This window comes from Rattus norvegicus, chromosome 2, assembly GCF_036323735.1.
Source record: "Rattus norvegicus strain BN/NHsdMcwi chromosome 2, GRCr8, whole genome shotgun sequence".
NCBI lineage: Eukaryota > Metazoa > Chordata > Mammalia > Rodentia > Muridae > Rattus > Rattus norvegicus.
The window spans coordinates 86,573,835-86,596,011 of NC_086020.1; the positions used below are offsets into that span (position 1 = coordinate 86,573,835).

At 39.4% G+C, this 22,177-nt stretch overlaps 2 protein-coding genes across 2 annotated transcripts; both read left to right on the forward strand.

Annotated features, from left to right (window-relative positions):
• The first annotated feature begins 430 nt into the window (after window positions 1–430).
• D130040H23Rikl (RIKEN cDNA D130040H23 gene like) lies at window positions 431–3,876 on the forward strand. The gene is made up of 2 exons (XM_039103301.2): window positions 431–1,558; window positions 1,750–3,876. The coding sequence occupies exon 2, from the start codon at window positions 2,843–2,845 to the stop codon at window positions 3,752–3,754; it is 912 nt and encodes a 303-aa protein (XP_038959229.1). The 5' UTR covers window positions 431–1,558; window positions 1,750–2,842; the 3' UTR covers window positions 3,755–3,876.
• Window positions 3,755–10,372, forward strand: LOC134485783 (zinc finger protein 844-like; the record flags this gene model as incomplete). The annotated part of the gene is made up of 1 exon (XM_063282797.1): window positions 3,755–10,372. A coding segment is annotated over one exon (627 nt), but the record flags the coding sequence as incomplete, so codon positions are not given.
• Window positions 10,373–22,177: the final 11,805 nt, after the last annotated feature.

Genomic DNA, 22,177 nt, shown 5'->3' on the forward strand with positions numbered 1-22,177 from the left:
TAATTAGTAGAATCCCCTCTTTGTATTTTTTCAGGGGCCCAGTTGCATTCCTTGTTGCCTAAGGAGTCAAGAGAGATTTTGTTTTTCTGTTTTGAGTGTCAGAAGGGACTGTAAATATTTACTCAGTGTTGGAGCTCTTATAGGGTATGAGGACACTTGAAGTTAAACAACTGTTTATCATTTGATGAAAAAAGCCTGGGCTGGAGAGATGGCTCTGTGGTTAAGAGCACTCACTGCTCTTCCAGAGGTCCTGAGTTCAAATCCCAGTAAACACATGGTGGCTCACAACCATCTGTAATGAGATCTGATGCCCTCTCTGGTGTGTCTGAGGACAGCTACAGTGTAGATATATAATAAATAAATCTTAAAAAAAGGGGGGGGGGCTGAAGAGGTGGCTCAGTGGTTAAGAGCACCAACTGCTCTTCCAGAGGTCCTGAGTTCAAATCCCCGCAACCATATGGTGGCTTACAACCATCTAATGGGATCCAATGTCCTCTTCTGGTGTGTCTGAAGACAGTGACAGTGTACTTATATATAATAAATAAATAAATCTTTAAAAAAAAAGAAAAAAGCCTACAGTGATCTGTCTCAAAAGCAGTAGAGTGAAAGTAACCCCTCCCAGAATGAATTATGTGTTTAAACACTCACCTCTCATTGTTGTATTTCTTTAATGCATGTGGAATCTTTAGTAGGCAGAGCCTTTCCGGAGGAAGTGCATCACTGGGGATAAGATTAGAGTGTCTAGAGCCTCATTTTTAGTCCATTGTGTCTCCTTTTCTGTGGATGAAAGTGACCAGTCAGCTTCCATCATGTAGTCCCTTGGCTTAAATATCATTATATACTTAGTGCTAAATATCAAGATACAATAAAAGCATTGAGGTTTCATTGCTAAGCCATTTGCTTCCCTGTTTTTTTATTTCTTTGTTTGTTTTGCTTTTCTTTATTTTGTTTGTTTTGCAGGGATGGGAACAGGGTCTTAAAAATGTATTGCAGGCTGTTCTGGATTTCATTCTATAGGCCAGTCTTGTCTCCAGCTCACTGTGATCAATCTGCCTCTTCCTTTGAGCTAATGCATGGTTAAATGCATGAACCAATTGACCCATTTGTCCATACTTTTTGGTAGTAAATTTGTTCATACCATAATGTCTCTGAAACAGACTCAGTATTGTTGAACATTTTGTTTACCTGTGTATATATGTCTGTTAATAGACATTTCCCTTGCAATACTATATATACAGGGGCTCGGAAATGACAGAGGTGAATCTTCTCTTCAGTTTCCTTCTAAAATGACGTGGTGATAACACTACAATGTCCCTGTCATGGGATGTGTGGCAAGCACCAGCATTATACCAATATATTCGTAAAATTCTATAAAATTATAATGCTGTCAGTATTGTGCTTTCTTAAATACACATTTATGAAATATTTTAGGAAGCAGTGACATATAATGATGTTCACATAAACTTCACTCAGGAAGAGTGGGTCTTGCTGGATCCTTCTCAGAAGAGACTCTACAAAGATGTGATGCTGGAGACTTACAGGAACCTCACGGCTATAGGTAAGACTGAATTTTCTTTCAGTTTTTAAAATATGAGGAATAGTTTTTTTCTTTTTTAGTGATGTTTTTCTATAGCTTCACTTTTGAGAATGGTAAATATTTTGGGCGTGTCCTAAGGTTCAGTGAGGATAGTAAATTAAATTATATATAATTTTAAAGAATATATCATATTTTCCCATAATATATTTTAGAATACAAATTGGGAGACTGCAATATGGAAGAACATTGTGAAAATTCTGAAATAAATGAAAGGTAAGTTTCATGTGCAATCAGATACAAATGTGCCTCTGAGGAAAATTTTCATGTGCTTTGGAAATTTAAGAAAAAGATAACCTATATAAGCACAGGTTTAAGTATATTGATGAGTAATAAATTCTCACAGTGCAATATACCTCAATGTGAGGCAGCTGATCTATGTTTGAAAGGCATTTCTCTAAAAAGAAGACAAGGAACCAATGGCTTAGAAGCTATCACCATTTGAATCATAGGCCCATAAGTGTTACTTGGTAGGACTACCAATCCATTTAGTTTGATACCACAGGAATCACAGAAGGTGTTCACAAAAACTAGGTGCCCAAACTATCTAATAAGCACATAGTTTATTGGGAAACTCTTGTTACTTATATACTTGTACTGTTTTCCAAAGAGGTGAAGTTGACTGTCACAGTCCAGAAGGGGATTGTTGTGTAGGAAATTTAATAGTTATATTACATGTCTAAAATGTGTAAAAAATTTAACCTGTATGAATGCAATCTGGAAACCTTTTAGTTTTCTATTCTTGCTTTAATACATATTTATTATGTCACATAGATACCAACCACATTAGCATAAGAAATATGGAAAGAGGCAGTATATGTGCCACTTTCTTTCCCAGAAAAATTAGAAGATATTTAGTTGTCCCCACTTTGAGTAGACTCAAGTTTACAAGTAATTGTGTTTCCAATGTCATTGAGAATATTTTTTAAAACTCACACTTCATGAAAACTCTTTGAGGAGTATAAAAATTCTTCTGTTTGTCCTGGTTCACTTTGGAAATGTAGTGTGATACACATGATAGGAATATGTTATGAATGTAATGACTGGGGTAAATATGTGATTCTTCCACTACTCTTAAAAGATGTTTAAAAAAAGTCACATGGGAAAAGGTTTCTATAAATATGAATGATGTACTAAAGGCTCTAACCATCACTGATATAATCAAAGCCACAAAAGAATACATAATGCCCTGTGACTGTAAACAATGTGATTGAACCTTAACCTGTTTCCCATTTAGAATTATGCTAAATGGTAAAATTAAACAATATAGATAAAAAGGTTCTCAGTGTAATCAGTGTGGTACAGTGTTTACACAAGTCAATTATCTTTGCAGGCGTGAAAGTGGTCATCTTCAAGATAAACCTTATGAATATACTCAGTATGATAAAGCCTTCGCACATCACAGTCATCTTCAAAGGCATGAAAGAATTGGTACTGAGGAGACGCAAAATGAATATAATCAATTTGTTAAAGCTGCTGCATATCCGAATTATCTCCAAATACATAAAAGAACACATACCAGAGAGAAGCTCTTTGAATGTGAGCAGTGTGGTAAAGCCTTTACATATCAGTGTCATCTCCAAATGTCTAGTAGAACACATACTGGAGAGAAACACTATGAATGTAATGAATGTGGTAAAGCCTTTGTACAACAGTGCTATCTTCCAGTACATAAAAGAACCCATACTGGGGAGAAACCCTATGAATGTAATGGATGTGGTGAAGCCTTTGCAAGTCAGCAGTATCTCCAAATACATAAAAGAACACATACTGGAGAGAAATCCTATGAATGTAAAGGCTGTGGTAAAGCCTTTGCTACTCAGCAATATCTCCAAATGCATAAAAGATCACATGCTGGAGAGAAGCACTATAAATGTAATGAATGTGGTAAAGCCTTTGCAAGTCAGGATTATCTCCAAGTGCATAAAAGAAAACATACAGGAGAGAAACTCTATGAGTGTGATGAATGTGGTAAAGCATTTTTACTACTTTATCATCTCCAAGCACATAAAAAGACACATACTGGAGAAAAACCCTATGAATGTAATGAATGTGGTAAAGCCTTTGCAAGTCAGTATTATCTCCAAATCCATAAAAGAGCACATACTGGTGAGAACCTCCACGAATGTGATGAATGTGGTAAAGCTTTTTTACTACTGAATCAGCTCCAAGTACATAAAAGAACACATACTGGAGAAAAACCCTATGGATGTGATGAATGTGGTAAAGCCTTTGCAAGTCAGCAATATCTCCAAATCCATAAAAGAACACATACTGGAGAGAAATCCTGTGAATGTAATGAATGTGGTAAAGCTTTTGCAACTCAGCAATGTCTCCAAATACATAAAAGAACACATACTGGAGAGAAACCCTATGAATGTAATGAATGTGGTAAAACCTTTGCACAACAGGGTCATCTCCAAGTACATAAGAGAATACATACTGGAGAAAAACCCTATGAATGTAATGAATGTGGTAAAGCCTTTGCCCGACAGAGTTATCTCCAAGTACATAAAAGAATACATAGTGGAGAGAAACCTTATAAATGTGATGAATGTGGTAAAGCCTTTACACAACAGTGTCATCTCCAAGTACATAAAAATACACATATTGGAGAGAAACTCTATGAATGTAATTAACGTGGTAAAGGTTTTCCAAGTCAAGATTATCTCCAAATACATGAAAGAACACATACTGAAAAGAAACTCTATACATGTAAACCATGTGGCCTTTGAATATAAGAATCACCTTCGAAAACATGAAAGACCAGTTATTGAAGATAGTTAGGAGAAATTGGAACAATATCTTTCTGAGTTTGAAGCCAAATGGTCCACGCAGTGTACTTTAGAATATCATTGATTATGTAGAGATAACCTGGCTCAAAAAAACAAGCAAACAAACAAACAGATAAAAAAACACACAAAAAATGAAAACCAAATATGAAATTCACATCATCAAGAGGATTTTGTGAACAATGAAAATATGAAGCTATATAGAGAATTCATTTACAGGATATAAATCCATATAATCCTTTGAAAAATACACCAATGGCTTATGCTCTAAGATCAAGAATAGACAAATGAGACCTCATAAAACTACAAAGCTTCTACAAGCCAAAGGACACTGCCATTAGGACAAAATGGCAACCAACAGATTGGGAAAACATTTTTACCAATCCTACATCCAATAGAGGGCTAATATCCAATACATACAAGGAACTCAAGAAGTTAGACTCCTAAGAGCCAAATAATCCTATTAAAATGGGGTTCAGAGCTAAACTAAGAATTCTCAGCTGAGGAATATTGAATGGCTGAGAAGTACCTAAAGAAATGTTCAACATCATTAGTCATCAGGGAAATGCAAATCAAAAGAACCCTGAGATCTTACCTTACACCAGTTAAAAACTCAGGTGACAACAGATGCTGGCGAGAATGTGGAGAAAGAGGAATAATCCTCTGTTTTTGGTGGGATTGCAAGCTGGTACAACCACTCTGGAAATCATTCTGGAGGTTCTTCAGAAAATTGGACATTGCACTACGTGAGGACTCAGCATTATCACTCCTGTGCATAGATGCACATGATCCTCCAACATACAACAAAGATACATGTTCCACCATGTTCATAACAGCCTGATTTATAATAACCAGAGAGAAAGTGTACATGTACACAATGGAGTACTACTCAGGTATCAAAAACAATGACGTCCTGAAATTCATAGGCAAATGGATGAAACTGGAAAATATCATCCTGAATGTGCTAACGCAGTTACAAAAAACCACACATGGTATGCACTTACTGGTAAGGGAATATTAGCCCAAAAACGCGAATAACCCAAGACACAATCCACAGACCACAAGATGCTCAAGAAGGATGACCAAAATGTGGATGCTTCACTCCTTCTTAAAAGGAGGAACAAGAATTTCATAAGAGGAGATATGGAGACAATGTTTGGAGCAGAGACTGAAGGATTCAGAGAGTGCCCCACCTGGGGATCCTGACATATATAAACAGTTACCAAACCTAGACAATATTGATGAAGCCAAAATGTGCATGCTGACAGGCATCTGATATAGCTGTCTCCTAAGAGGCTCAGCCAGAGCATGACAAACACAGAGGCAAATGCTAGCAGCAAACCACTGAACTCAGAATAGTGTCCCCACTGGAGGATGTAGAGAACAGATTGAAGGAGCTGAAGGGGTTTACAACCCAATAAGAACAACAATATCAGCCAATCAGAGCTCCAGGGATTAAACCACTATCCAAAGACTACACATGAATGGACCCATGGCTCCAGCTCTATATGTAGCAGAGGATGGCTTTGTTGGGCCCCAAAGGAAGGAGAAGCCCTTGGTCCTGCCAAGGCTGGACCCCCCAGTGTAGGTTAATGTCAGGGCAGGGAGGCAGGAAGTGGAGGTGGTTTGGTAGGGGCAGTAACCCTTATAGAAGAAGGGGTAGGGCTATGCATTAGGGGATTTTTGGATGGAAACCAGGAAAGGGAATAACATTTGAAATGTAAATAAAAAATATCCAATAAAATTAATTGAAGAAAAAAAATCCATATAACCCTTTGTTGACTGCATGATAATAGACAAGACTTTTATCACTTTTAAAAGACCAGAGGAGTAATGGAGCATCATCATTTCGTATAATGATGTTTTTGGACCTGGGATCTTTTCTCAGTGATACTGCTTTTGATGGATATCCAAATTTGCTTCCCAGCATCGACATCAAATGAATCAGATCTTTCATGATTCCAAGAAATGTTATGCATGCCTCTGGCTTGCTTAGGCACCAGGTATACATCAATGTAAGGACATAGTGACTCCATATTGGGAAATTTTTTTCTCATGTATACAGGTTATTTTTATTAAATTTTTTTAATTTAGTTGTATACAGTTTGGCATTGTGTTTGTCAAAAGCTTTCTAGGTAGAAGCAGAGTCCAGACTAAGGGATATATTGTTGTGGGCTGTCTTGTAGGATGCTGGGTATCAAAGCAAGACTCTGGATATTTAGATCAGCCATGATGTTCCAAAAGAAATAGAATATTGATACCATCAGAATCTAGCTTAGACTTGGTGCTTAATGAAGGTTCTGAGCCTAAACCTCCAAAATATGAAAGAGTACAAAGAATGTTCAGGGGAGACAATACACATGTTTAACAATGGCTGATTGGTAGACCATAGCCACAGGACTAAGTTAATCTCAAACATGGTAAATAGGCAGGATAGAGAACCCAAAAGAACAAATACAGTTCAGTCATGCCATCTGGAAAATGAATTTGCAACTGGGTTGTCTGAAAGTGGGGGTATTCTGCTTTCTTCCTGCAAATCAGTCAGGGAAGAGCTGAATGTGTTGGTAATTCCACAAGATATCAAGGTTGTCATGGGTCTAAAGACTTAACCAGAAGCTACTATAAGGCTTGAGCAATCTGGTATTTAAAACACCACCATTGGAATTGAGGGAAACTTTGGGAGGGAGTTTTGGCTATAAAGTCAGAGCATCAATAGGTCAGCTGGCAATGTGAAAAATGTACCTGAAGCCCAGCTGGCTCATACTGTCCTTTCTCTATGTTCACTCATCATTTTTTACCAGATACATTCAGGTCACTTACTCTCTCATTTTCTTGGCAATTATATTGTATTTGTCATAATACCTTACAGGGTCCTACTTGGCTATTCGTCTTTTGAGTTTAAATCTAGCAAGTCTGACACTGTCATTCCAGTAAGCTACCTCAATGGCAGAAATAAGGATGAACTAAAGAGTCACTTATGTCTTTTTTTTTTTTTTTTTACAATTGCAGTTAATCACGTGGAATTTTTCATTTACCCAGAAATATCTTTTGGAAGAAACTATGTCCTACAGAGGTGATTGTCCCTGCTTAAGAAACATTAAACCTTATCTGAATGCCTTGCACATGATAGAGGTGCTTAATACATTTGAGGGAAAAATTTGTCTTATAACTTGGTTAGATTACTTGAGTGTGCATATCTCTTGCCTTCTGTGTAAACATGATAGGACCACAAAGTAAGATTAGTCAACTTATATCTTGATCACTGTACCAATTTAGACACACTGAATAATTTGATTTTGTTTTGTATTCTTTTATTTCTTGTATAAGAGTCTCACTATGTATCCATTATTGACCTGGATCTCAATATATAGACTAGGCTGTTCTAGAACATCAAAGTGAACTGCCCAGCTTGCCTGCAAATAACTGCATTATAGGTGGGCTTATCATAGCTATATAGTTTGCTTATTTGAATTTTCTTAAAAATGGATGAGTGTCTGAGCCTGACTGTTTAGGGAAGCCAGGACAAAGTCCCTTGTCATAATTCCAGTGACAAGAAGGATCCATCTTAGGCAGCACTTCTGTCTTAAATTCTATTATCCTGGAAAGATGAGCAATATACTTTTTCTTCATTATTGTTTCTCTTTTAACTCATCAATGTCTAGGGCAGAGTTCTAACCTTATTTTGCCGATTATGAATCCCTGGCTCATGGAAGTGGTTGCATTTTCAATGTAATGAAGTACAGTTGCGCATATTTTTCATCTAATCATTCTAGTTTCTTACTGAATGAAGTTTAAAAACAGCCTACTAACCCAGGTATGATGGCAGAAGACTGTCCCTCAGAAATAAATGTAGGAGTTTCAGGATTTTTATGAACAAAGGTGAGAGTGATCAATGTGGTATAGTTGGAGACACACAGAACCATGAGATTCTGTGATTTATGCCCATAGTCCTCTCTCGAGATTCAGATCTGCAGGGTCATGGCTCTAGTAAGTGTTATCTCTGGATCTCAGATTGATTCTGTCCCCTAGGTTATGGGAACCTATAGTAAGGGAACACAAAGAATAGATATAATGATACTTTCTAGTTATAGCTCAGATGTCAAAGCAGTTTGTTCAATATACTCAAAATCTGAGAATACACCAGCTGTTAATAAAATTGCATCAGGGTTATTGAATTATACAAAAAAGTTTTGATAAACTATCCATTTGTATTCCTTTGAAGCCTGAAGTTCATCTGTTTCAGCCTTATAATACATTATGTTTTTCTCTATGGTATGGTACTTCACACTGACTGTCACATTGGGTATAAGAGTCACTTTACACAGATCCAAGCTGCTATAACATTGCCCACACTCTAAAACTGTCACCTGTTTCAGCGTTGCTACAAGATTTATAAGACACAAGAGACTTTAGTGAAAGTCATGAGACACCACTCCTGATTGCACATTTTATTTTGCATTTCAACAGTTTATTATAACTACCTTTTGGTTGTTTTCCTTTCTATCAGAGACTAAATTTAAATTGTATATTCTTATTTAGGTTTATCTTTGCCATAATAAATGCATAATTACAAAAACTCCAGGCCTCTATATCTAGCCAAACTCACTTAACATAGATGGATAAACCAAGATATTCCATAACAAAAAGAAATTTACACAATATCTTACCATAAATCCAGCCCTACAAAGGATAACAGATGGAAAATTCCAACACAAGGAGGGAAATTACACTGTAGAAAAAGCAAGAAAGTAAACTTGCTAGAAACCCAAATGAAGAGAGCCACACAAACGTAATTCCACCTCTAACAACAAAGATTACAAGAAACAATAATCACTATTCCTTAATATCTCTTAACATCAATGGACTTAATTCCTCAATAAAAAGACAGAGACTAACAAATTGGATACTGAAACAGGACCCAGCATTTTGCTGAAGGCAGGAAACATATGTCAGATGAGCTTTTACACTCAGTGTAAAAGGTTAGAAAACAATTTTCCAAGCAAATGGTCCCAAAGAGAGAACCTGGAGCATCCATTCTAATATCCAGTAAAATTGACTTTCAACCATAAGTTATCCAAAAAGATAAAGGAGGATACTTTATATGCATTAAAAGAAAAATCCACCAATGTGAAATCTCAACTCTGAATATCTGTGCTCCAAATGCAAGGGCACCTACATTCATAAAAAAAAATCCTTATTAAAGCTCAAAGCACACATTGCACCTCACACAATAATAGTAGGTGATTTCAATAACTCACTCTCAGCAATGGACAGATCATGGTAACAGAAACTAAACAGAAACATAGAGAAAGTAACAGAAGTTATGGGTCAAATGGATTTGACATATTTTTAGAACATTTCATCTAAAACAAAAGAATATACCTTATTCTCAGTGCCTCATGGTACTATCTCCAACGCTGACCATATAATCGGCCACAAAACAGGCCTCAACAGATATAGGAAGATTAAAATAATCCCATGCCTCTTTTTAGATCACCAAGGACTAAAGCTGGTGGTCTTCAATAACAACAAAAACCAGAGAGAGCCCACCTACACATAGAAGTTGAACAACTCTACTCAATGATAACTTGGTCAAGGAAGAAATAAAGGAATTAAGGAATTTTTAGAATGTAATGAAAATGAAACACAACATACCCAAACTAATGGGAGACAATGAAAGCAGTGCTAAGAGGAAACCTCATAGCTCTGAGTGCCTGCAGAAAGAAACAGGAGAGAGCATATATCAGCAACTTGACAGCACACATAAAAGCTCTAGAACATAAAGATGCAAATACAGGAGAAGTAGAAGGCAGGAAATAATCAAACTCAGAGCTGAAATCAACCAAGTAGAAAGAAAAAAGGCCACACAAAGAATCAAGAGAATTAAAGTTGGTTCTTTTAGAAAATCAACAAGATAGATAAACCCTTAGCCAGACTAACGAGAGGACACAGAGAGTGTGTCCAAATTAACAAAATCAGAAATGAAAAGGGAGACATAACTACAGATTCAGAGGAAATTCAAAAAATCATCAGATCTTACTATAAAAGCCTATATTCAGGAAAACTTGAAAATCTGCAGGAAATGGACAATTTCCTAGATAGATACCAGGTACCGAAGTTAAATCAGGAACAGATAAACCAGTTAAACAACCCCATAACTCCTAAGGAAATAGAAGGAGTCATTAAAGGTCTCCCAACCAAAAAGAGCCCAGGTCCAGACGGGTTTAGTGCAGAATTCTATCAGACCTTCATAGAAGACCTCATACCAATATCATCCAAACTATTCTACAAAATTGAAACAGATGGAGCACTACCGAATTCCTTCTATGAAGCCACAATTACTCTTATACCTAAACCACACAAAGACCCAACAAAGAAAGAGAACTTCAGACCAATTTCCCTTATGAATATCGATGCAAAAATACTCAACAAAATTCTGGCAAACTGAATCCAAGAGCACATCAAAACAATCATCCACCATGATCAAGTAGGCTTCATCCCAGGTATGCAGGGATGGTTTAATATACAGAAAACCATCAACGGGATCCATTATATAAACAAACTGAAAGAACAAAACCACATGATCATTTCATTAGATGCTGAGAAAGCATTTGACAAAATTCAACACCCGTTCATGATAAAAGTCCTGGAAAGAATAGAAATTCAAGGCCCATATCTAAACATAGTAAAAGCCATATACAGCAAACTCATAGCTAACATTAAACTAAATGGAGAGAAACTTGAAGCAATCCCACTAAAATCAGGGACTAGACAAGGCTGCCCACTCTCTCCCTACTTATTTAATATAGTTCTTGATGTTCTAGACAGAGCAATCAGACAACAAAAGGAGATCGAAGGGATACAGATTGGAAAAAAGAAGTCAAAATATCACCATTTGCAGATGATATGATAGTATATTTAAGTGATCCCAAAAGTCCCACCAGAGAACTACTAAAGCTGATAAACAACTTCAGCAAAGTGGCGGGTATAAAATTAACTCAAATAAATCAGTAGCCTTCCTCTACACAAAAGAGAAACAAGCTGAGAAAGAAATTAGGGAAACGACACCCTTTATAATAGTCCCAAAAAATATAAAATACCTCGGTGTCCCTGCGGATCCCGGCCTGCAGCAGCTCTCTGCTTCCAAACCCCGTGGGAGAGAGACCTCACCGCCTGGTCAGGTGGGCACTCCTGAGGCTGCAGAGCGGAGGAGACCACCAACACTGCCCACCCCTGCCCACATCCCTGGCCCAAGAGGAAACTGTATAAGGCCTCTGGGTTCCCGTAGGGGAAGGCCCAGGAGCGGCAGGACCCCTGCGCCTGAGACAGCGCCGGAACCTGAAGGAAACAGCCTGGATAAACAGTTCTCTGCACCCAAATCCCGTGGGAGGGAGAGCTAAAACTACAGAGAGGCAGACACGCCTGGGAAACCAGAAGAGACTGCACTCTGCGCACCTCCAGACGCCAGAGGAAAACACCAAACGCCATCTGGAACCCTGGTGCACGGAGGCTCCCGGAAAGAGCGGCGCAGATCTTCTCGGTTGTTGCCGCCGCGGAGAGGACTTAGGCAGTACCCCACGAGCACACTTGAGCCTCGGAACCTCAGGCAGGACCAACTTTTCCCCTGCAAGTGACCTGCCTGGTGAACTCAGGACACACAGAGGCAAAATTCCTCTAGGACCGGGCACTTCCTGTGTTTACCGGAAGTCCCACACCTGCTGATCCCGGCCCGCAGCAGCTCTCTGCTCCCAAACCCCGTGGGAGAGAGACCTCACCGCCTGGTTAGGTGGGCACTCCTGAGGCTGCATAGCGGAGGAGACCACCAACACTGCCCACCCCTGCCCACATCCCTGGCCCAAGAGGAAACTGTATAAGGCCTCTGGGTTCCCGTAGGGGAGGGCCCAGGAGCGGCAGGACCCCTGCGCCTGAGACACCGCCGGAACCTGAAGGAAACAGCCTGGATAAACAGTTCTCTGCACCCAAATCCAGTGGGAGGGAGAGCTAAACCTACAGAGAGGCAGACACGCCTGGGAAACCAGAAGAGACTGCACTCTGCGCACATCCAGACGCCAGAGGAAAACACCAAATGCCATCTGGAACCCTGGTGCACGGAGGCTCCCAGAAAGAGCGGCGCAGATCTCCTCGGTTGCTGCCGCCGCGGAGAGGACTTAGGCAGTACCCCACGAGCACACTTGAGCCTTGGAACGTCAGGTAGGACCAACTTTTCCCCTGCAAGTGACCTGCCTGGTGAACTCAAGACACAGGCCCACAGGAACAACTGAAGACCTGTAGAGAGGAAAAACTACACGCCCGAAAGCAGAACACTCTGTCCCCATAACTGGCTGAAAGAAAACAGGAAAACAGGTCTACAGCACTCCTGACACACAGGCTTATAGGACAGTCTAGCCACTGTCAGAAATAGCAGAACAAAGTAACACTAGAGATAATCTGATGACCGGAGGCAAGCGCAGGGACCCAAGCAACAGAAACCAAGACTACTTGGCATCATTGGAGCCCAATTCTCCCACCAAAATAAACATGGAATATCCAAACACACCAGAAAAGCAAGATCTAGTTTCAAAATCATTTTTGATCATGATGCTGGAGGACTTCAAGAAAGACGTGAAGAACTCCCTTAGAGAACAAGTAGAAGCCTACAGAGAGGAATCGCAAAAATGCCTGAAAGAATTCCAGGAAAACACAATCAGACAGTTGAAGGAATTAAAAATGGAAATAGAAGCAATCAAGAAAGAACACATGGAAACAACCCTGGATATAGAAAACCAAAAGAAGAGACAAGGAGCTGTAGATACAAGCTTCACCAACAGAATACAAGAGATGGAAGAGAGAATCTCAGGAGCAGAAGATTCCCTAGAAATCATTGACTCAACTGTCAAAGATAATGTAAAGCGGAAAAAGCTAATGGTCCAAAACATACAGGAAATCCAGGACTCAATGAGAAGATCAAACCTAAGGATAATAGGTATAGAAGAGAGTGAAGACTCCCAGCTCAAAGGACCAGTAAATATCTTCAACAAAATCATAGAAGAAAACTTCCCTAACCTAAAAAAAGAGATACCCATAGGCATACAAGAAGCCTACAGAACTCCAAATAGATTGGACCAGAAAAGAAACACCTCCCGTCACATAATAGTCAAAACACCAAACGCACAAAATAAAGAAAGAATATTAAAAGCAGTAAGGGAAAAAGGTCAAGTAACATATAAAGGCAGACCTATCAGAATCACACCAGACTTCTCGCCAGAAACTATGAAGACCAGAAGATCCTAGACAGATGTCATACAGACCCTAAGAGAACACAAGTGCCAGCCCAGGTTACTGTATCCTGCAAAACTCTCAATTAACATAGATGGAGAAACCAAGATATTCCATGACAAAACCAAATTTACACAATATCTTTCTACAAATCCAGCACTACAAAGGATAATAAAGGGTAAAGCCCAACATAAGGAGGCAAGCTAAACCCTAGAAGAAGCAAGAAACTAATCGTCTTGGCCACAAAACAAAGAGAAGAAAAGCACACAAACATAACCTCACATCCAAATATGAATATAACAGGAAGCAATAATCACTATTCCTTAATATCTCTCAATATCAATGGCCTCAACTCCCCAATAAAAAGACATAGATTAACAAACTGGATATGCAACGAGGACCCTGCATTCTGCTGCCTACAGGAAACACACCTCAGAGACAGAGACAGACACTACCTCAGAGTGAAAGGCTGGAAAACAACTTTCCAAGCAAATGGTCAGAAGAAGCAAGCTGGAGTCGCCATTGTAATATCAAATAAAATCAATTTTCAATTAAAAGTCTCAAAAAAGATAAGGAAGGACACTTCATATTCATCAAAGGAAAAATCCACCAAGATGAACTCTCAATCCTAAATATCTATGCCCCAAATACAAGGGCACCTACATACGTAAAAGAAACCTTACAAAAGCTCAAAACACACATTGCACCTCACACAATAATAGTGGGAGATTTCAACACCCCACTCTCATCAATGGACAGATCATGGAAACAGAAATTACACAGAGACGTAGACAGACTAAGAGAAGTCATGAGCCAAATGGACTTAACAGATATTTATAGAACATTCTATCCTAAAGCAAAAGGATATACCTTCTTCTCAGCTCCTCATGGTACTTTCTCCAAAATTGACCATATAATTGGTCAAAAAACGGGCCTCAACAGGTACAGAAAGATAGAAATAATTCCTTTGTATATTTTGGATATAAGGCCTCTATCTGTTGTAGGATTGGTAAAGATCTTTTCCCAATCTGTTGGTTGCCGTTTTGTCCTAACCACAGTGTCCTTTGCCTTACAGAAGCTTTGCAGTTTTTTGAGATCCCATTTGTCGATTCTTGATCTTAGAGCATAAGCCATTGGTGTTTTGTTCAGGAAATTTTTTCCAGTGCCCTTGTGTTCCAGATGCTTCCCTAGTTTTTCTTCTATTACTTTGAGTGTGTCTGGTTTGATGTGGAGGTCCTTGATCCACTTGGACTTAAGCTTTGTACAGGGTGATAAGCATGGATCGATCTGCATTCTTCTACATGTTGCCCTCCAGTTGAACCAGCACCATTTGCTGAAAATGCTATCTTTTTTCCATTGGATGGTTTTGGCTCCTTTGTCAAAAATCAAGTGATCATAGGTGTGTGGGTTCATTTCTGGGTCTTCAATTCTATTCCATTGGTCTATCTGTCTGTCTCTGTACCAATACCAATCAGTTTTTATCACTATTGCTCTGTAATACTGCTTGAGTTCAGGGATAGTGATTCCCCCTGAAGTCCTTTTATTGTTGAGGATAGCTTTAGCTATCCTGGGTTTTTTGTTATTCCAGATGAATTTGCAAATTGTTCTGTCTAACTCTTTGAAGAATTGGATTGGTATTTTGATGGGGATTGCATTGAATCTGTAGATTGCTTTTGGTAAAATGGCCATTTTTACTATATTAATCCTGCCAATCCATGAGCATGGGAGATCTTTCCATCTTCTGAGGTCTTCTTCAATTTCTTTCCTCAGTGTCTTGAAGTTCTTATTGTACAGATCTTTTACTTGCTTGGTTAAAGTCACACCGAGGTACTTTATATTATTTGGGTCTATTATGAAGGGTGTCGTTTCCCTAATTTCTTTCTCGGCTTGTTTCTCTTTTGTATAGAGGAAGGCAACTGATTTATTTGAGTTAATTTTATACCCAGCCACTTTGCTGAAGTTGTTTATCAGCTTTAGTAGTTCTCTGGTGGAACTTTTGGGATCACTTAAATATACTATCATGTCATCTGCAAATAGTGATATTTTGACCTCTTCTTTTCCGATCTGTATCCCCTTGACCTCCTTTTGTTGTCTGATTGCTCTGGCTAGAACTTCAAGAACTATATTGAATAAGTAGGGAGAGAGTGGGCAGCCTTGTCTAGTCCCTGATTTTAGTGGGATTGCTTCAAGTTTCTCTCCATTTAGTTTAATGTTAGCAACTGGTTTGCTGTATATGGCTTTTACTATGTTTAGGTATGGGCCTTGAATTCCTATTCTTTCCAGGACTTTTATCATGAAGGGGTGTTGAATTTTGTCAAATGCTTTCTCAGCATCTAATGAAATGATCATGTGGTTCTGTTCTTTCAGTTTGTTTATATAATGGATCACGGTGATGGTTTTCCGCATATTAAACCATCCCTGCATGCCTGGGATGAAGCCTACTTGGTCATGGTGGATGATTGTTTTGATGTGCTCTTGAATTCGGTTTGCCAGAATTTTGTTGAGTATTTTTGGGTCGATATTCATAAGGGAAATTGGTCTGAAGTTCTCTTTCTTTGTTGTGTCTTTGTGTGGTTTAGGTATAAGAGTAATTGTGGCTTCGTAGAAGGAATTCGGTAGTGCTCCATCTGTTTCAATTTTGTGGAATAGTTTGGATAATCTTGGTATGAGGTCTTCTATGCAGGTTTGATAGAATTCTGCACTACACCCGTCTGGACCTGGGCTCTTTTTGGTTGGGAGACCTTTAATGACTCCTTCTATTTCCTTAGGAGTTATGGGGTTGTTTAACTGGTTTATCTGTTCCTGATTTAACTTTGATACCTGGTATCTGTCTAGGAAATTGTCCATTTCCTGAAGATTTTCAAGTTTTGTTGAATATAGGTTTTTATAGTAAGATCTGATGATTTTTTGAATTTCCTCTGAATCTGTAGTTATGTCTCCCTTTTCATTTCTGATTTTGTTAATTTGGACGCACTCTCTGTGTCCTCTCGTTAGTCTGGCTAAGGGTTTATCTATCTTGTTGATTTTCTCAAAGAACCAACTTTTGGTTCTGTTGATTCTTTCTATGGTCCTTTTTGTTTCTACTTGGTTGATTTCAGCTCTGAGTTTGATTATTTCCTGCCTTCTACTCCTCCTGGGTGTATTTGCTTCTTTTTGTTGTAGAGCTTTTAGGTGTGCTGTCAAGCTGCTGACATATGCTCTTTCCTGTTTCTTTCTGCAGGCACTCAGCGCTATGAGTTTTCCTCTTAGCACAGCTTTCATTGTGTCCCATAAGTTTGGGTATGTTGCACCTTCATTTTCATTAAATTCTAAAAAGTTTTTAATTTCTTTCTTTATTTCTTCCTTGACCAGGTTATCATTGAGTAGAGCATTGTTCAATTTCCACGTATATGTGGGCATTCTTCCCTTATTGTTATTGAAGACCAGTTTTAGGCCATGGTGGTCCGATAGGGATTATTTCTATCTTTCTGTACCTGTTGAGGCCCGTTTTTTCACCAATTATATGGTCAATTTTGGAGAAAGTACCATGAGGAGCTGAGAAGAAGGTATATCCTTTTGCTTTAGGATAGAATGTTCTATAAATATCTGTTAAGTCCATTTGGCTCATGACTTCTCTTAGTCTGTCGACATCACTGTTTAATTTCTGTATCCATGATCTGTCCATTGATGAGAGTGGGGTGTTGAAATCTCCCACTATTATTGTGTGAGGTGCAATGTGTGTTTTGAGCTTTAGTAAGGTTTCTTTTACGTATGTAGGTGCCCTTGTATTTGGGGCATAGATATTTAGGATTGAGAGTTCATCTTGGTGGATTTTTCCTTTGATGAATATGAAGTGTCCTTCCTTATCTTTTTTGATGACTTTTAGTTGGAAATTGATTTTATTTGATATTAGAATGGCTACTCCAGCTTGCTTCTTCTGACCATTTGCTTGGAAAGTTGTTTTCCAGCCTTTCACTCTGAGGTAGTGTCTGTCTTTGTCTCTGAGGTGTGTTTCCTGTAGGCAGCAGAATGCAGGGTCCTCGTTGCGTATCCAGTTTGTTAATCTATGTCTTTTTATTGGGGAGTTGAGGCCATTGATATTGAGAGATATTAAGGAATAGTGATTATTGCTTCCCGTTATATTCATATTTGGATGTGAGGTTATGTTTGTGTGCTTTCATTCTCTTTGTTTTGTTGCCAAGATGATTAGTTTCTTGCTTCTTCTAGGGTATAACTTGCCTCCTTATGTTGGGCTTTACCATTTATTATCCTTTGTAGTGCTGGATTTGTAGAAAGATATTGTGTAAATTTGGTTTTGTCATGGAATATCTTGGTTTCTCCATCAATGTTAATTGAGAGTTTTGCAGGATACAGTAACCTGGGCTGGCATTTGTGTTCTCTTAGGGTCTGTATGACATCAGTCCAGGATCTTCTGGCCTTCATAGTTTCTGGCGAGAAGTCTGGTGTGATTCTGATAGGTCTGCCTTTATATGTTACTTGACCTTTTTCCCTTACTGCTTTTAGTATTCTTTCTTTATTTTGTGCGTTTGGTGTTTTGACTATTATGTGACGGGAGGTGTTTCTTTTCTGGTCCAATCTATTTGGAGTTCTGTAGGCTTCTTGTATGTGTATGGGTATCTCTTTTTTTAGGTTAGGGAAGTTTTCTTCTATGATTTTGTTGAAGATATTTACTGGTCCTTTGAGCTGGGAGTCTTCACTCTCTTCTATACCTATTATCCTTAGGTTTGATCTTCTCATTGAGTCCTGGATTTCCTGTATGTTTTGGACCAGTAGCTTTTTCCGCTTTACATTATCTTTGACAGTTGAGTCAATGATTTCTATGGAATCTTCTGCTCCTGAGATTCTCTCCTCCATCTCTTGTATTCTGTTGGTGAAGCTTGTATCTACAGCTCCTTGTCTCTTCTTTTGGTTTTCTATATCCAGGGTTGTTTCCATGTGTTCTTTCTTGATTGCTTCTATTTCCATTTTTAATTCCTTCAACTGTTTGATTGTGTTTTCCTGGAATTCTTTCAGGGATTTTTGCGATTCCTCTCTGTAGGCTTCTACTTGTTCTCTAAGGGAGTTCTTCACGTCTTTCTTGAAGTCCTCCAGCATCATGATCAAAAATGATTTTGAAACTAGATCTTGCTTTTGTGGTGTGTTTGGATATTCCATGTTTGTTTTGATGGGAGAATTGGGCTCCGATGGTGCCATGTAGTCTTGGTTTCTGTTGCTTGGGTTCCTGTGCTTGCCTCTCGCCCTCAGATTATCTCTAGTGTTACTTTGTTCTGCTATTTCTGACAGTGGCTAGACTGTCCTATAAGCCTGTGTGTCAGGAGTGCTGTAGACCTGTTTTCCTCTCTTTCAGTCAGTTATGGGGACAGAGTGTTCTGCTTTCGGGCGTGTAGTTTTTCCTCTCTACAGGTCTTCAGCTGTTCCTGTGGGCCTGTGTCTTGAGTTCACCAGGCAGCTTTCTTGCAGCAGAAAATTTGGTCTTACCTGTGGTCCCGAGGCTCAAGTTCGCTCGTGGGGTGCTGCCCACGGGCTCTCTGCAGTGGCAGCAACCAGGAAGACCTGTGCCGCCCCTTCCGGGAGCTTCAGTGCACCAGGGTTCCAGATGGTCTTTGGCTTTTTCCTCTGGCGTCCGAGATGTGTGTGCAGAGAGCAGTCTCTTCTGGTTTCCCAGGCGTGTCTGCCTCTCTGAAGGTTTAGCTCTCCCTCCCACGGGATTTGGGTGCAGAGAACTGTTTATCTGGTCTGTTTCCTTCAGGTTATGGCGGCGTCTCAGGCAGGGGTCCTGCCGCTCCTGGGCCCTCCCCCACGGGAGCCCAGAGGCCTTATACAGTTTCCTCTTGGGCCAGGGATGTGGGCAGGGGTGAGCAGTGTTGGTGGTCTCTTCCGCTCTGCAGCCTCAGGAGTGCCCACGTGACCAGGCGGTTGGGTCTCTCTCTCACGGGGTCTGGGAGCAGAGAGCTCCTGCGGGCCGGGATCTGCGGGTGTGGGACTTCCGGTAAACACAGAACGTGCCCGGTCCTAGAGGAATTCTGCTTCCCTGTGTCCCAAGCTCACCAGGCAGCTTTCTTGCAGCAGAAAAGTTGGTCTTACCTGTGGTCCCGAGGCTCAAGTTCGCTCGTGGGGTGCTGCCCACGGGCTCTCTGCAGAGGCAGCAACCAGGAAGACCTGTGCCTCCCCTTCCGGGAGCTTCAGTGCACCAGTGTTCCAGATGGTCTTTGGCTTTTTCCTCTGGCGTCCGAGATGTGTGTGCAGAGAGCAGTCTCTTCTGGTTTCCCAGGCTTGTCTGCCTCTCTGAAGGTTTAGCTCTCCCTCCCACGGGATTTGGGTGCAGAGAACTGTTTATCTGGTCTGTTTCCATCAGGTTCTGGCGGTGTCTCAGGCAGGGGTCCTGCCGCTCCTGGGCCCTCTACATGAATCTTTTAAGGTGAATTTACATGAATCTTTATAGTTCCAGATATTTTTGAGAGATAACAATTGTTGGAGGCCCAATGATAAGAAAATTCTTCAATGCTCTCTGAAAGTCAGTAAGTACATTATGTAGAATAATGTCTTTAAATTAAAAGAAAACTAACTTCATACAAATCTGTCATTACCTCCTTTGTTCAAATATGTGTATTCTGAGGACTCAGTGATAGCAGAAAAGTCACGAATACCTCCATTTTATTTTATTCTATAGCAACAAAAAGTCACATAAGTTTTCCCTTTTTAATGAAAGTATTAAGAAAGAAAATTCCTAGACCACATGGCTAATTCCAGTGTGATGAAATGACTACCCAATTTGGTACATAATCCCATGGTTACTTTCTGGTCAAGGTTCGCTCGCCTTCTTAGGAAAGTGATCATATCCTCAACCATTGAAGATTTCCTTCATGGTCCACACATCTCATAGGTTAAATGTGCACTCTTACTCTCTTTTCTTTAAAAAAAAAGACTCTTTAATTAATTTAGCATGAATTTAAGGAAAGATGATGCTTATGGCCTAGACAAGAGTGTCAAAAATTGCCAAGAAGCAGAACAAAGAATTACCTGATATTAAACAGAGTATCTGATTATTCAACAGAGACAGTTGTGTCCTTTGGTGGTTTGAATATGGGCTACATAGATACTTTCAGAGTGCTTGGCCAGTGGAGTGTGGCACTACTAAGAGGTGTGTCTTTGGATTAAATGTAACTTTATGTCTGTGGACATAGGCTTTGATGTCTATGCTCATGCTCTGTCAAATGGGGAAACCGCCTTTTCCTTGCTGCCTATTTACATTATTTTCACATTTTGGTATAGTTTGTATATAATGAATTTTTATGGATTTTCTTTCATGTAAATTTCATGTCACACATATGTCCCTCTCCCCAGGATAGCCCAACTAATAAGGGAATACTTTTCTGTTTGCCACTATATTTCTTCCCTTTGGTCTGTGCTTGGAGTCGTTTTGTAATTTTTTGTACCAGATGTCACTGTGATAACTAGTATTCTATACTATGACTTTTGCTTATCTGTAGAGTTTGAGGGGCACTCAAGTAATACAAGAGAAAGTAGTCATTTATGGTGAATCTTCCAGTGTGTTAACTTCCCAATCTAACACATGAATTGTTACAAATAAGGAAACAAGGGAAACTTACCTTGGTCAAGAGGATACAGTCATGAAAACAAAACTCACTCTGGTGGTCATATTGGAAATGCTGCTGATATATCATAGACATAGGCATTATCATGATTGGGCTCTCTCAATCTTGGAAAAAGAACATCAGATGCAGGCTCATTTACATAAGAGTATTTGACTTAAGCCAGTTTTGTTGGAGTTGTGAAATTTTTGTTTACTTGATCTCTATATACATAAAATTATAGACAGTTGGATAACTTTCCTCAAAATCATGGTGGTCTTGTTCGAAGAAGAGTCTTAATGGGGGTTTGTTTGGGGTTTCAGGTCCTCAAGACAGACCTAACGGCTCACCGTTTCTTTTTGTTAACTGTAGATCCAGATGTCCAAAACTCAGCTCCTTCCCCAGCATTATGTCTGCCAGCATTCCTCCGTCCCGATGTTTTTCTCCATCATGATAGTGGAGCAAATGTTTGATCTGTAACCCTGCCCCTCTCAAATGCTTTCCTTTATTATACCTTTTTTCCTTACTTTGGTATCTCTACATAAAAATAGAAACCCTAACTAAGACATTCACATGAATAAGAAATAGAAACTACATTTATCCAAAAGTAGGTGGTGACTACACATATCTGGGGTCAGAGCTCAGAATCTTTTATACTGAGTGAATCTGAAAAAAACAGTTGCATAGGAATTGAGGGAGGAAAGAAAAGAGAGGCACTGCTGTAAGGAGATAAGTGGTACTGTTGCGTGTCATCCAACTTCAAGAATACAGATTTGGGACTGGAAATAAAAAAGGTTTTGCTTGGTGAGGGTGATCATGAGATTTGAATTCCTTGTCTAATCTAGAAGTTTCATGCAATTTCAGGGGAGCAATTGCTGTTTTATATTTCTTAGAAGCATTAGTGTGGCTTTGTTTTGTAATAG